The sequence below is a fragment of the Vicia villosa genome, linkage group LG5, assembly GCF_029867415.1.
Source record: "Vicia villosa cultivar HV-30 ecotype Madison, WI linkage group LG5, Vvil1.0, whole genome shotgun sequence".
In the NCBI taxonomy this organism is placed as follows: Eukaryota; Viridiplantae; Streptophyta; class Magnoliopsida; order Fabales; family Fabaceae; genus Vicia; species Vicia villosa.
The window spans coordinates 123,823,715-123,839,302 of NC_081184.1; the positions used below are offsets into that span (position 1 = coordinate 123,823,715).

Consider the following 15,588-nt stretch of genomic DNA (forward strand, 5'->3'; position numbering starts at 1 on the left):
CAACATGCATCTGACTCTCTCCAAAATAGTTCGATTAAACCTTTCAGCCAAACCATTTTGCTGTGGAGTACCTGCAGTAGTTCTATGCCTTGCAATACCAGAGGCAGCACAAAAACTGTCGAATGCCTCATTGCAAAATTCAAGGCCATTGTCGGTTCTCAACCTCTTGACCTTTCTGCCAGTCTGATTTTCAACCAGAGTCTTCCAACTTTTGAAATTCTCAAAAGTTTCATCCTTAGTCTTCTGGATGAATACCCATAATTTTCTGGAATAATCATCTACTATGGATAGAAAATACCTTGCTCCTGAATGTGATGGACACCTTGCAGGCCCCCAAAGATCAGCATGGATGTAATCAAGGGATCCATGTGTTCTTTGTTTGCCTTTGTTGAACTTCACTCTGCAAGATTTTCCAAGTACACAGGGTTCACAAAACTTCAGCTTTTCGATTTTGTCTCCACCAAGCAGATTTTGTTTCCCTAATTCGACCAGACCCCTTTCACTGACATGGCCCAATCTCATGTGCCAGATTTCTGTTTTCGACAAAGATTTCGTGGATGCAACATTTGTCGAACCACTTACAACTTCAGCCTCAAGGGTATACAAGCCTTGTTTCTTCACGCCTCTCAAGACTTCCTTCGAACCCTTCATGACTCTTAGGATACTTTTCTCTCCTTGGAAAACATATCCTTTCTTGTCGAATTCACCAAGAGAAAGCAGATTTCTCTTCAAATCAGGAACATACCTGACTTCAGTCAACAACCTTATTGACTCATCATGGAGCTTGAATCTCACAGATCCAACACCTGCAATCTTGCAAGCCTTGTTGTTTCCCAGCAATACTGATCCACCATCTTGATCACATAATTCCTCGAACAAGTCTTTGTTTGGAGTCATGTGCCAAGTGCAACCTGAATCCATAATCCACTCCTTCTTAGAGTCACTGCTTGAAACCACAAGAACATCAGATGATTCGAAATCATCTTGAACAATGGCAGCGTTGCCATTATCCTTACCTCCATGATATTTCAGGCGTTCAGGGCACACCTTTCTTGTGTGACCCTCCTTCTTACAATGGTAGCATCGAATGCCAGATGCTTCGCCACCGTAAGACTTCGACTGGCTTTTGCCTTTCTTCTTGTCAAACTTACCATCTTTCGTAAGAGTTTTCCTTTAACGGCCAAACCTTCGCCAACAGTCGAAGGTTTATGCTCCTTTCGTTCATTCAAGTCCTTAGAGTACAAGGCTGATTGAACTTCTTCAAACGTCAGGGACTCCCTTCCATACAAGAGAGTTTCTTTGAAGTGAGCATGTGATCGAGGCAAAGAACACAATAGTAACAGCGCTTGATCTTCATCATCGATCTTCACATCAATATTTTCAAGATCAAGAATCAGCTTGTTGAACATATCCAACTGCTCAGCCAATACTTTGTCTTCAATCATCTTGAATGAATACAAAGCTTGCTTCAGGTAGAGTCGATTTACCAGCGATTTGGTCATATACAAACTTTCAAGTTTCACCCATAACCCTGATGCCGTCGTCTCCTTTGATACCTGCCGGAGAACCTTATCGCCAAGGCTCAACAGAATTGCGCTGTGTGCTTTCTCGATCATAGTTGTCTTCTCCGCTGCCGTTAATGCAGCATTCATGGCTGCCTCTCCCTTCAACGCTTCCAAACAACCCTGCTGAACCAGTAGGGCTTTCATCTTCAAGCGCCACAGACCGAAATCATTCACTCCAGTGAACTTTTCAATCTCATACTTTGTTGAAGGCATCTTCTCCACGCTCACCGCACCAATTTGTTGTGAAAAACGATGTCAATAACAAAATATAATAGGGAATTAGGGAAGAGAATAAGAACACAATAATTGGTTATAACTGCTATTCTTTTACTTTCTCTTAAAACAAGATTACAAGTTTACAAGAATAACAAATAACCTCTCTCACCCTAAATTAGGATTTGCAGCTTAGCAATGGTGAGAGACTAGTATGCTATTTATAATAAAACCTAACATACTAACTAATGGGCTTTTTCCACAAGGCCCATTACACAAGTCAACTTAATAAACAAGCTAACTTAACAAATTAGGGTTTAAACACTAAAACCTAATTTAACATGCTAACAACCCTAGCATCTTCGACACAAGCATGTGAACAACCTTCGACTTCATGCTTAACCCTGTCGAACCAAGAAGCTACCCTTCGGCCATACTAGAGTTCGATCCAAAATCTCACATGCTTTAACACCCACCCATATAGTTTTCTACTAAAAATGAGTCTTTTATGGAGAAAATGGCGAATAGGTTGGGAAATGTGAGTGGGTTGTCAATGTTCAGCGAGGAAAAGCTTAGAGAAATGAGTGGGGCGAAACTTCTTGATGAGATTATGTTGAAGTCATGTGTGGGTGTACTAGTCATAGATATGGTGATATTGTTAATGCATGGGAAAAAGAATATGCAGCATATGATTTTGAATTTACTAATGTTCGTATCTTTCTGTTGATTTTTTTTAGGAGAAGAGAAAAAGTATCTTAGTTACGATTCAACTGATAGAACTGATACGAGTTATACCGAAGCTTATGAAGTGCTAACTCTATAATTTCTTAGCAAATTAAGAACATCAGGTTTACCAAATCATAGAATTAAATTGAAAGTTGGTACTCCCATTATGCTTATGAGAAATTTGGACCAATCAGATGGATTGTGTAATGGAACAAGATTGATTGTCACAAGATTGGCCAGTCATGTCAGTGAGGCAAAAATTATTTCTGGCAAGAACATAGGTAACCTTTTTTACATTCCTCGAATGTCTATGTCACCTTCTGAGTCACCGTGGCCATTTAAGTTGATTAGGAGACAATTTCCGATTATTGTCTCTTACGCAATGACAATTAATAAGTCTCAAGGTCAGTCTCTTGATAGTGTTGGTTTGTATTTGCCTTCTCCCGTGTTTAGTCATGGACAATTTTATGTTGCAATCTCAAGAGTTACTACAAAAAGTGGTCTTAAAATCTTAATACACGACAAAGAGAATGTTCCGTGCTCCATTACCACTAATGTTGTATACAAGGAGGTTTTCCAATCACTTTGTTAGATGGTAAACTTATTCTTCTTTTCTATCTTTGTATCTGTATATGAAACACACAATATTTATATGCCTTAAAGTTTATTCTTAATCATATATTATTTTATACATTTTATAATGTAGGTATACGATGCATGTTGTTGGTTGATTGCAATCATACAAGAAGATAGCATCTGATATTTATACCAGCAAATATGTTTATTGTTTTTATTTAAAGACATAAAAAATTGAATGTATTAATAGCTTTTTCATTGTTTTACCGTTGTGTATCATGTGTTTAATATTTATTAATATTTACTAAAACTTAGAAAGCACTTTGGCTAAATATATGTCGTTAATTTATATAAGGGAACATTACAAGTGATAGACTGATTCATGTAATATGATCCCGACCAGACCCATGCGACAACACGGATTTCCTACTAGTTATGTATTAAATTAATAAAATTTAAAATTGAACAACAAAAATAAATAATATCATAATAACTCCGAATGCATCCATAACATATTTGTATTTGCAAACAAAAAAAGAAAAGAACAATGATCAATAATCATTTAATCAAACCCACATATGAAACAAAAATAATTGAAGGGGTGATAAATAAAAAAATAAAAAATAAGTAGAAACTTATTTTTTGTGTGAATAATATCCTAAATTAATAAAAGAAACTAACTTTAACGCGTGATTAAAGAATTATTAGAAGATCAAATTCAGTTAATAATAAAATAGCGAGCTAGTGGAGATTGGAGATAGTGAGTTATAATAATTAACTACTTGAATTGAATTATTAGAGGATTTTTTTTTTTGGAATTGAATTATTAGAGGATTTTTTTTGGGATTAATTAGTTTGATTTGATTTTTGTTTTTTTCGAACTTTATTAATTTACAGTTTGTTTTTATGGTGAATTGTTGATTTTTTAGTGGATTGTGATTTATTATTAGTAGTTTTAGTAGATTATTTAGATTAATTTATTCTTCTTTTTTAAATAAAAAATTAAATTGTTATCTGTTTCAATGAAATTACTTTAAATATTATTATTATTATTATTATTATTATTATTATTTATTATTATTAATAGTAATAATACTTAATAATAGATTTTCAATAGTTAATGGACTTAATGTGGTTATATAAAATAATATTATTATTATTATTAATAGTAATAATACTTAATAATAGATTTTCAATAGTTAATGGACTTAACGTGGTTATATAAAATAATATTATTATTATTATTGTTATTATAAATTATTATTTAAAAAATATAGGTTAAATTACACTTTTGGTCCCATATTTTGTCTAATTCACAAAATTAGTTCCCCTATTTTAAATTCAAACAGTTTTGATTCTACTATTTTAAATTCAAACAGTTTTGATCCTCCTATTTTAAATTTAAACCGTTTTAGTCTCCTTCTCGTGTTTTTTCATAGAAAATCGATGAGAATTTTTAATTTTTAACTTATATTTTTATCCACAAAGTTCAATAACATGTTTATATACGATGATTTGTCATGTTTTATAAATAATTTGTTATTTAAAAAGTGTAAAATTATGAAAGGGGACTAAAACAGTTTAAATCTAAAATAAGAAGACTAAAACTGTTTAAATTTGAAATAGGGGGACCAATTTCTAAATCAGAGAAAATAAGGAGACCAAAACTGTAATTAAATCAATAATTTATTTTTTTATAGGAAATTAAAATTCTGGTGAGCACAAAACTAATTCACCAAAGTTAGGAGAGTTACATAAAAATATTATTATGTGTTTTATTTAAAGTATTAATTTATAAATATTAACAAGTTTATATTAATAAATACATAATTATAAATAAATGTTATTGTCAGATATTGAATTTTATATTAGTCGATTATACTCATTTAACTTTGTTAGTAGATATTGAACTATCATATTCACCCATTATATTATTATTTATATTATCATTATTATTATTATTATTATTATTATTATTATTATTATTATTAAATCACTACAATGTTTATACATAAATGGTATAAATAATAAAAAAAGTTAATTTAGTTGTAAATAATTATATCAAATAAATAAGGTAGCAAAAAAAAATCTCACAAACTTAGAGTCGAGATAGGAAGAAGAATCATCTTACCACACATCCATAAAAAAATTAGGATGAACTAATAAACAATGTTTTAAAAAGTGACCCGGTCATCAAATTGGTGAGGACATCAAATCATTGATTTATTGGTCGAAACACTAAGTCATTGATAGATCCACATGACTAAATCAAATTAAATTAGATAACTCGTTGAATAAATCAATCTTCATAACGATACTATATATCTATTAAATCGGTCGAACTGAATGACACGATCTCTAAAAAATATCATTAACACCTACCAAATTTAAAAATATCATAATTTTACAAGTTCATTCTTTAAATTCAAATTTTAAACATAGTCATCACTCACAACAAAATATTACAAAATATAAATCCAAATAAATTTTGAACAAGGTCTAATTACAAACAAGAGAAAATTAGTCAAAATAAAATTTAAACGAAGTCTACTTATATTTTAATTTTATTTTTAAAAAATTATTAAAACAATATCGTTTTATCTAAGAAAAAAATATGCATTTAACTCATTGATTTTTCAAAACTGTTGGTTCGTTAGTTTTTACCGATTCCGACCGGTTCCTACTAGTTCAATAGTATATCCAATCCATCAATTAGACCTAACTAAAGACCCTTCTAATTCATGATTAACCCGATTCAGTATGATTTTTAAAACACCATTAATAAATACAAAGAAAATTAAATGTTCAACAAAAACAAAAAACACCTAGATCACATAGACAAAAAGTACACCACAAAAACTCTACTCTACAAAGGAAAAACTAAAATATATTTGTTACATTTAAAAAAAAATGATTTTTATATAATATTACATATTTTTTTAAATCAATTTAATTTTAAAAAAATAGATAACAAAATGGTTTGAATGATTTTAGGTATTTTATTCTTTAATTATAACTTTTTAATTATCAAAATTTCAAAAAAAAAATATTTAAATATGAAAATTATCTACTTTATTAAAACCATTTTAAAAATATATATATATATATATATATATATATATATTAAAAATTATGTAATTTAATTATATTTTAATATTTAATAATATATATTTATATTACATGATATCAAAATTAATCTTATATAATTTATAAAAAGAAATTTAAAAGACATTTAGTATTTTAAAAAGTATGATAAAATTTTTGATTGAAAACTGTTCTGGAATAGGCCTAGAGCCGACCCACGGCCAGACAAAGCCTAATTCACACTTGCGTCGTAGATGACCTAATCCGCTGGGTCCAATGGAGAGCACATTTCCCACGAGTCATGTATTCACTCTTTCTAACCACAATCCTCGTGTCTCTACGACTGATACTTACTTTAGCATTGGAGAGTTTGCATGTACACCTCTGTCTTTCGTTGATCACTTCCAGTCCACGAAACATAATTTTTTTAAAACTATAACGAACGGTCATAAATCTCACCTAAAAGAAAAGTCAAATTTAAGAGTAGATAAAATATAATATCACACTCATTATTAATCTAATATTCACACAAATATCTCAAACCACTAACATATATACATATAAAATCACTTTATAGATAAAATATAATTTATGGAAAAATAGAGAGGTTACATTTATGTTATTCTAATTTTGATTCTAACTAAAATACTTTAACTCAAAATAAGTGATAATTCCTAAAGTTATAATATTTACATGTATTTTATTTTATATTCAAAGTCAAATATAGTATATAAAATTATCACATTTTATCCATCAAAGTCAAATATAGGATATAAAATAAGGAATCATAAATACAGCTTAATTTTGATTATAAAATAAAATATTCTAAATTTTGTTTTGGGTAGCGCGTGTGAAACACTTCCCAAAAGGGAGCGTATATAAGATTTCCCAGCTATAGAAGAAGACCAAAGCCACCACAGCACAGTTACACCCAAACCTCTTCAACTACTGCTCCTCGCTCTTCTTCAATTGCAACAAAACCCACTACACAATTTTTGTTTTTTTCTTCATCTCATCAAAAAAATTTAATCTTTTTTAATTATCATCGCAATTATTGTCATTAATTTTTAATTATTATTATAACGAGGTTAGTTTCATTTCATTTGGTGGAAAGCAAAACCTTGCTGGTGAAGGGAATTTTGTTAATTTGAAGTCGTTGGGCTTTCACTGTCTTTTCTATCTCATCAAACTGTGACTCGTTGTTGTGACTCGCTGATTCACTCGTTTGACTGCTTTTGAAGCAACCCCCAAGGGTTTCTTAAGGTGTTAGTTTCCATTGATGGGTTTTGGATTTTATTGTTGGATTTGCTGCAATCAGAGCTACTTGAATTGGGAACAGGGTTGTTGACAGAAATGGTTGAGGTTGAAGCTCAAAGGTTGGAGCTTTGTTTTGTTATGAGGAAGGAAGTGGTGTTGGGATGGTTGGTGTTTCTGTTGTTTGTTAGTCCTGTGGTTGGTCTTAGACCCTTGAGGGATAAAACTGGTTCTTGGGGTGATGAGGTTTGTTTATCAGATTCTAATTCATTCTACTGTTATTTGATGTAGTTGTTTTGATTTTTGATTTTGATTATGTTGTAAATTTTGGAGTATGATGTTTAATTAAGGTTGGATTAGAGTAAAACCAAACAGTGGTTTGATCAAAGGGCTAAATGTGTTTTCACATTGGTTGACGAGAGATAGGTGATAATCTGTGCAGAATGTGTAGAAATGGTATCAAATTAACACAACTTATTTTGAAGAGAGAATCAGATTTGATGTTAGTGGATTATGAAATAGTACTTGAGTATTCTTTATCGGATTTCTATATTGAAATGTATATCGGTGTGTTTGGTGAGACTTTGTGCTTCCATCTTGATGAAGAGCTATACATTTGAGTTTAACCCTTAAAGTGCTCGTAGGTAGAGTAATTTCATATTATTCTGATAAGAGAAAGAAAATTAGATTATATAGCACCGCTTAATATCGATATATGGTTTAGTCCTAGGATTTTGTTTTAGTATATGGCATATCTTTAGCGTCAATGTTAATAGACTTGCCTAAAGTGCGATATTATTGTTTGTGGCAAATTACATCCCTTTTCTTGTATTGTCAATTTGCCATTTGAATTTTTCAGTGGATTTTTTCTGGAAAAGACGAAAGCGACATAGGTCCTTTTTCACAATGGAATATAACCGGAACTTACCGAGGTTGGTATTCTTACAGAAGTCTATATTTATAATTTTGGATGTATTATTAATTGCGGAGTATCTGCTTAATTCATGGATTGACGTCTATTAAGGGGATATGCGATTTTGGTAATAAAATTAGAGCCAAATTGAACCAACATTTGAACAAGCACAAATAAGAAAAGAAAAGTTGAAATGATCTTGCAATGAATTATGAACGAGTCTTCTAAATAATAGTTTTCTATATAATTTGAAATCAACTTTTTCTAGAGGTGCTCTTATCTTTACTAAAATACACTTCAATTTTACGCGACTGCGCCATCTTCTAGTCAACTTTGTTCACTAATTTATTTTGGAATGAGTTAATAAGTTTGTCAGTTTGATGATTCATATTGATATTACCCTCTTTGAATGCAGGGACTTGGAAGTTTTTAGATAATACAAATGGCTCTTCTAGATTTCCAGACATCAGAAAAATAAACGGAAATTCTGTAATTGAATTAGTTAGTACGCCTACAAAGATAACTGGGGTACATTATGTGCAGGTGAATTTTTTTAGCTATATAGCTAGTTTCAGAAAGAAGTCGTCTTTTGTATGCGACACAATTTCTTTTTTTTTTGCTTTATTACTTGTTTTTAAAATGATGTAAGTAGGTCCCACCTTAATAGAACGGTGTGCGGAGTGGCTGATCTTAAAAATGGGATAGCGTATAGTGGAATGGCCGCTATAAAATCATTTTTGGATAAATACACGAGTAATAATTATTTCTCTTTTTCATGTGTTTTTATCAGGGAGTGGTTATATTCCACGATGTGTTTGACAATGAATACAATGTCGGCGGTGCTCAAATCAAAATAGAAGGTGTATATATATGGCCTTTTAGACAACTTCGAATGGTGGCCAACAGGTGAACAATGTGCATCTCAAATTTATACGACACCTTATTAATCACGTCTTACCCTGATGATTAGAACCTATTGAGAATTGAAGTAGTAATAAAGAATTTCTTTCTGTTTTCTCCTATTGCAGCGGAAAAGACGGAGGAGGGTTGAATCAAGACGGAGATTATATTTTATCCAATCCATATCATCTGGTATTGCATCTTTCATGATGTATCATTCATTGTTACTTTTTGGAGTACAATGAGCATTTAAAATACTTAGTTTCTATATATTTGGCTTGATGTTTACAGCTTGGAGTTTTCTCGTCTCAAGTATTCCAAGAATCTTCACGACATACTATGTGGAGAAGAAAGCATTGTAATTTTTTTGCTTTTACTAATATACGATATGTTGAAGAATTTCCACTCCTTTTTGGTTGGTTCACGCTATGCTACACTACTAACTTGTTCGATTTGTTGTTTTTTGCACTCTCCGCAGCTCCATTGCATGGCATGGAGAAAAATTGTAATGTTGAAATTTCAGCACGGGTTTCGCGCTTGTCAATGTCCAAACACGGTACACGAGCTCTCTGAAGGAAAAGAAGGATTTAGATTTAAACGCTTTATCATTTTAATCTCACCATTAACCAAGTTGTTTTACACTTTCTTATAGAAGGGGAGCACGATTCTTTTCAGCTGGAAGGATTAATGGAAAGTCCTTCCGTGGATGATGACGGAGATTGCATCTCACCGTTACAATTAAATGCAACATCTATTAATATCGGAGTCTACTACAATAAAGCAGTGAACTATACCTTGATGGTTACTTTTGTATCCTTCCATCATCAATTATCTTTATCGACTTTAAGCCAACATTTATATTTTCTTCTTCGGTGCGAGTTCCTTAATGTATATATATTAGGTCTCATTCTTGCAAGTTCTTCTTTTGATTCGGCAAATGGAGCATAGCAACACCCAATCTGTAAGGAATTTCTTCCGAATTTTATTTTAAATTTCAAATCATAGGTTTAATCATCGTAAATGATAGAAGTGATTCAATATATGAGTATAAAAAATGAATATGATGCTTATATACCTCTGCAGGGTGCTGCTAAGGTTTCAATAATAATGATCGGTCAGCAAGCTATAGTGGATGCTTATCTCTGCCTTGTACATCTGACTGCGGGAATACTAGTTGGTAAGAATTATATACCTCAACTTCTGATTTAATATGCTTATGTGTGTGTAATTACAGTTTTGCCCTTCGGTTGGATCTTACAATGAGGATTTCACAAGTTGTGTTACGGATTTTCACCGGCCTTTTGATCTTAGAATCTCATGTTTCACTATATTGATTGTAATCGCTCTCAGTGCAACTGAAATAGAATATTATAAATATAATTATGTTCAAATTAATTGCAGTGTGTTGATATTATAATTGTTACGATCGATATGATTCAATTGGTTGATATTCCCTCTTTCGGTTAGATAGTATGATAATTGTTGTTATTTTTTGCCATGTAGAGTCCTTGTTCAATGCTTTTGCAACTGCTGCATTCTTCAAGTTTGTAGTTTTCTCAATATTTGAGATGAGATATCTCCTTGCTATTTGGAAGGCAAGTCGGCCTTTAAGTAACGGTGAAGGTTGGGAGACAATGAGGCGCGAGCTTTCCGTTTTATACAGCCGTTTCTGTAAGTGCCTGTTTGGAATCGAAGTTTCTGTTACATTATGTTTTTGTGATCTCATTGTTACTCATCACCACATGTTTGCCACGGGTCTCAGGACCTGTTTGGATTGACTTATCTGAGCTTATTTATTAACATAAACACTTGTAAGACTGTTTGAGAAAACTTTAGGAAACAACCTATGACATGTCTATAAGCTATTTTCTTGGCTTATTAGATTTTATTTTATCTTTTGTTATAGAGATAGTTTATACCATATAAGTGCTTATGCTATAAGCGTATGATTTAAGTTTTTTTTAAACTTTTCTTGCAGATGGGATCCTGTTGGGGGGAATTCTATTCATGTACGAATTCCATTATTATTTGAAACCTATTCTGCTTCTTGTATACTCCTTTTGGATACCTCAGATAATCACCAACATTGTTCGCGATTCACGCAAACCATTGCATCCTCATTATATATTAGGCATAACCGTCACCCGGCTAGCAATCCCATTATACGTTTTTGGCTGTCCTAACAACTTCTTGCGCATAGAACCAGATCACACCTGGTGTGCGTGTTTGGTTTTATTTACTGGATTTCAAGCCGCAATTCTCCTTCTTCAGCATTATCTCGGCTCCCGTTGGTTCATTCCTCATCAGGTAAAGCCTAAAACCCGTTGCTTTCTTACTAGATTGATCAACTTCATCCAACAATCTAACTTTGTCTTTCATTCTTTATCACAGATTCTACCTGAGAAATACAGCTATTACCGGAGGTCTTCTCAGGATACAAATCATTCGACAGACTGTGTTATTTGCATGACAGCCATTGATCTCACACCACGATCAAACGATTGTATGGTGACGCCTTGTGATCATTTTTTCCACACCGGCTGTTTACAAAGATGGATGGATATAAAGATGGAGTGTCCAACATGTCGGCGCCCGCTCCCGCCTGCATGAATAGGTTTTCGAAATGTTCATATCATTAGAATCAACTGACACCGCCCCAACTCGAATATAATTTCGGTAATATGCCTATGAAAAAGGCCTTTGGTAATGAGTAACACATGATTTCAGCTCGAGTGTTTAGTTTACATTTTACCATTTTACTTTTCTTTTGATTTGCAGGTTGGGGGATAGAATCAATATTGGGTATAATTGAGCTTCAGTACAAGGCTGAAATACAGCACTTGTGATAATTGTATCATGCAGCATTTGTTTATAGATAGGTTTTAAAAAAAAACTGTTTAGTGGTTGTGTCAATGATTATTAGTTTTGTATATCAAAATTTCCATTGGATAATCTTTTGGATTTCAACTTTGGCTTTCAGTGCATCTCTATTTTTTTTATATGTTATAATTTCAATACCAATTTTACATATAAATCTAATTTTTTATAACCTTTAAATCTCTATTAGGCTAAGTGGTAAAAAAACATTTTTTTAATAAAAAAAGTTATAAACAAGTTTGTGGTCTCTTGATCTTGAATATTTTAAAATTTGTATTGAGTCCCTTTTTTCTCTGGCGTAATGATTCACCTAAAATTTTTCCGTCCAGAGTAATAGGTCTTCCATTTTTGACTGAAGTTGGCTTAACAAATCAGTTTGACGTTTGTTTGTTGAATGGGGGCATTAATTGGATTTATGCTGTTTACTGAATGGGGCATTCAAAGGATGCTGATTGGATAAGAAGCTTGACTCAAATAAAAATCAAATTTAAGATTTAAGGAAAGATTTATGCAAAAGTAGAAATGAATTAATGGAACACAAATTCCAAATTTAGGATTCAAAATATGATTAACAATCATACAAATGGAATTCACAATTTCAAATCATTAAATTTCAAATTTCTTATCAGGAATCATAAGTAGTAGGCGATTTTGACAAATAATGTGGCGATTTTGACAAATAATGTTTTGAAGTGGAAGTAGTCCATATTTTATTATGCGGTTCTTCATTATAAGCATTGAAAAGTTAAGTCCAGGAATCATAAGTAGTAGGCGATTTTGACAAATAATGTTTTGAATAGGAAGTAGTCCGTATTTTATTATGCGGTCCTTCAGTATAAGCATTGAAAAGTTAAGTCCTCCAAATTGGTGAAAACATTGAAAGTTGTGTGTGATGGTCCCTTAACATTATTTTTTTTTTTTGTATTTAATTGATATAAATGTTAGTAAAATTTAATGATAGACTAATATTAATAAAGGAAAATTACTATTCAATTTTTTTTAGAAAATAAAAATAAATTTTAAAATATTTAGAAAATCATTAACTTATTTATTCCTTAAATAAATTATGTCTTTTTGTATGTGTTTTACATCAAGTTTACAAAATCAAATTCATTTTACTGAAGTTTGACAAACATGCATTCAAATATAACATTAGGTCTAATTCTGTGGGATATTACACTTTCCAAGTAACATAGCTTCTGATACAACATAGAGACACATGAACTAACACACAACATAAAAACAAAGTATGTACAAAGTAATTTCCCTAATCCAAATTTGAACTTTTATTACATAACACAAACACTTCACTCAAACTCAAGGGTATCTTGGTGCAAGAACAGGAGGAGAAACCGGCATTGCTGCTACTGGAATTGCAGAAGGTGGAACAGCCACATAACCAACACTAACATTCTGCCCAGAACCACTTTCATCACAACAAACCTCAAAACAATCAACTGGTGGCTGTTCAAGTTTAGTTTTACATTCCTTTTCACTCCTCTGCAGTGCCTTGTTCGGCAAGCAATTGCGCCGATCGTCATAAACTATCTTCTTTGATGTCAGATTCTTACAAATTCCCTCTTCCTCACAGAAAAAGTTGTAAGAAAAAGTGAAATTCACCAAGTTTGGTAAAGCACAAACTCCCATAGGAACTATTCCACTCATCATGTTATGTCCTATGTTTAACTGCTCCAAATGGGATAGCCCTGAAAGACTATAAGGTATAGGACCAACAATGTTGTTGAAACTAACATCCAAAACTCTTAACTTGTATAGAAATCCAACTTGTATTGGAAGACAACCTGATATACTTGTGTTGATTAAGAGAAGTTCTTCTAACGTATCGGCGAAGTTTACTATGCTTTCTGGTAAACATCCTCCGAATTTGTTATTCGCGAAAACCATGACAGAAGCTTTGCTTTTTCCTAAGTTTCTTGGAATAGAACTCGTGAAGCGATTGTTGTTGAGAAAAAAAGCATCGAAAGGTTTGTCGAAAAGTTGAGAAGGTAACGGCCCTTCGAACTCGTTGTAACGAAGGTCTAGATAGGCAAGAGAAGGAAGGGAAAGAACGACAGAAGGAAACGGTCCGACGAATCTGTTGTTGCTAAGGTCAAGCTCGGAGAGATGTGTTAGGTTGGCGAAGGTTTTCGGAATGATGCCGCAGAAACGGTTGCTGTTGAGGTGGAGAATTGAAAGGTCACATAGGAAGGCTAATTCGTCGGGTAGGAATCCGGCTATGTCTGCGTGGTTAAGGTCGATTCCAGCGACAACTTTGGTTTTAGGATCATCTAGTGATGGAGCACAGTAGATGCCTGTGTAGTTGCAAACTGAAGGACCTACCCAATTGGAAGTGATGTTATTTGGGTCAGAATAGATCACTTGCTTCCATGCTTGCAGCGCAAGAAACGTGCGATGAAGCCTTATGTTTGATGGTGGATTGTGGTTATTGTTGTGCCTGTGGAGATGCTTGTGATTGTTGGTTATGCTGTGTTTTGCATTAAGGTTGTTGAAGAAACAAGAGAAATGTAGAAAAAAGAGGAATAATAATATACATGTTGATGAAGTTGAAGCCATTGTTTTGTGATAGTAATAAAATGAATGAAGCAATGTTATATAAATATGTAATAGAATGAAGAGCTCTTTCACTTTCAAACCATCAAGGCATGGTCTTATGTTCAATCATGCTGTCTTTTGTTCATGTTTTAGATTAGCACAATCCAAAAATGGTTGAAAATGACAGCATCAAAATAATCTCAACAACTAAAATGAATTGTTTGAATCATATGAAAGAACCTGAATTCAAATTTTTGATGAAACAATTGTTGTTTTTAGATAAAATTTCAGATAAATTAAAATAAATGGTACAAGGCAAAAATAATTCAATTAACTTGACAAAAGAAAAAGAAGATACTCCCTCCGTCCCATAATGAGTGACCCAATTGAAATAAAATGATGTCCCAAAATAAATGATCCATTTCAATTTTCAAGACAGTTTTTCCAATTTTACCCTCTAATTAATAAAAGTTTCATCATTCCCAATACATAATAAGGGTAGCATAGTAAAAATACTATTCTCTCTCTTGCTTTTAACTACTTTTCTTAATTTGTGTGAAATGGTGGGCTGGGTCACTCATTGTGGGACGGAGGGAGTAGAAGATAAGAAATACAATAATTTATTTATCCAATTCGATCAAACAATTTAGATTTACTAATTGATTCACTGTACTTTTAAAAATTGATACAAAAGATTACAAATGATATACAAGAAAATAATCATTTAAATTCTCAAAAATAAATCCTATTTTCTATCGAAGTTTTTTTCAATTTCTCCAACTCTCTATATAAGAATCTCACAAATCCTAAATGTTTAGTAGACCTAAAACACAATTTATCCACGAACCAAAACAATAAAGTCCAATACATGCGAATCGGGAAAGTTAGACAAGATGATTGAAAATCCAATTGTCACAGCCCGACCCG

At 32.3% G+C, this 15,588-nt stretch overlaps 3 protein-coding genes across 4 annotated transcripts; 2 read left to right on the plus strand and 1 right to left on the minus strand.

Annotated features, from left to right (window-relative positions):
- The first annotated feature begins 2,295 nt into the window (after positions 1 to 2,295).
- Positions 2,296 to 3,096, plus strand: LOC131605329 (uncharacterized). Its single transcript, XM_058877702.1, has 2 exons — positions 2,296 to 2,486; positions 2,610 to 3,096. The coding sequence occupies exons 1-2, from the start codon at positions 2,296 to 2,298 to the stop codon at positions 3,094 to 3,096; spliced, it is 678 nt and encodes a 225-aa protein (XP_058733685.1).
- A 3,972-nt stretch (positions 3,097 to 7,068) lies between these two features.
- LOC131602326 (transmembrane E3 ubiquitin-protein ligase FLY2-like) lies at positions 7,069 to 12,183 on the plus strand. 2 transcript variants are annotated; one of them, XR_009284032.1, is made up of 14 exons: positions 7,069 to 7,664; positions 8,278 to 8,350; positions 8,747 to 8,874; positions 9,122 to 9,237; positions 9,360 to 9,423; positions 9,523 to 9,589; positions 9,710 to 9,787; positions 9,884 to 10,041; positions 10,133 to 10,192; positions 10,315 to 10,408; positions 10,735 to 10,902; positions 11,210 to 11,538; positions 11,623 to 11,907; positions 12,010 to 12,183. XR_009284032.1 is itself a non-coding variant. In XM_058874412.1 (13 exons), exons 1-13 carry the CDS (start codon positions 7,518 to 7,520, stop codon positions 11,839 to 11,841), a joined length of 1,701 nt encoding a protein of 566 aa, XP_058730395.1. In that variant the 5' UTR covers positions 7,069 to 7,517; the 3' UTR covers positions 11,842 to 12,183. The 2 variants fall into 2 exon arrangements, 1 of the variants encoding a protein (XP_058730395.1); XM_058874412.1 differs by having other exon boundaries at positions 11,623 to 12,183.
- Positions 12,184 to 13,175: 992 nt separating this feature from the next.
- LOC131607212 (leucine-rich repeat extensin-like protein 4) lies at positions 13,176 to 14,705 on the minus strand. Its single transcript, XM_058879233.1, has one exon. It carries the CDS (start codon positions 14,680 to 14,682, stop codon positions 13,426 to 13,428), a length of 1,257 nt encoding a protein of 418 aa, XP_058735216.1. The 5' UTR covers positions 14,683 to 14,705; the 3' UTR covers positions 13,176 to 13,425.
- Between the last annotated feature and the right edge of the window lie 883 nt (positions 14,706 to 15,588).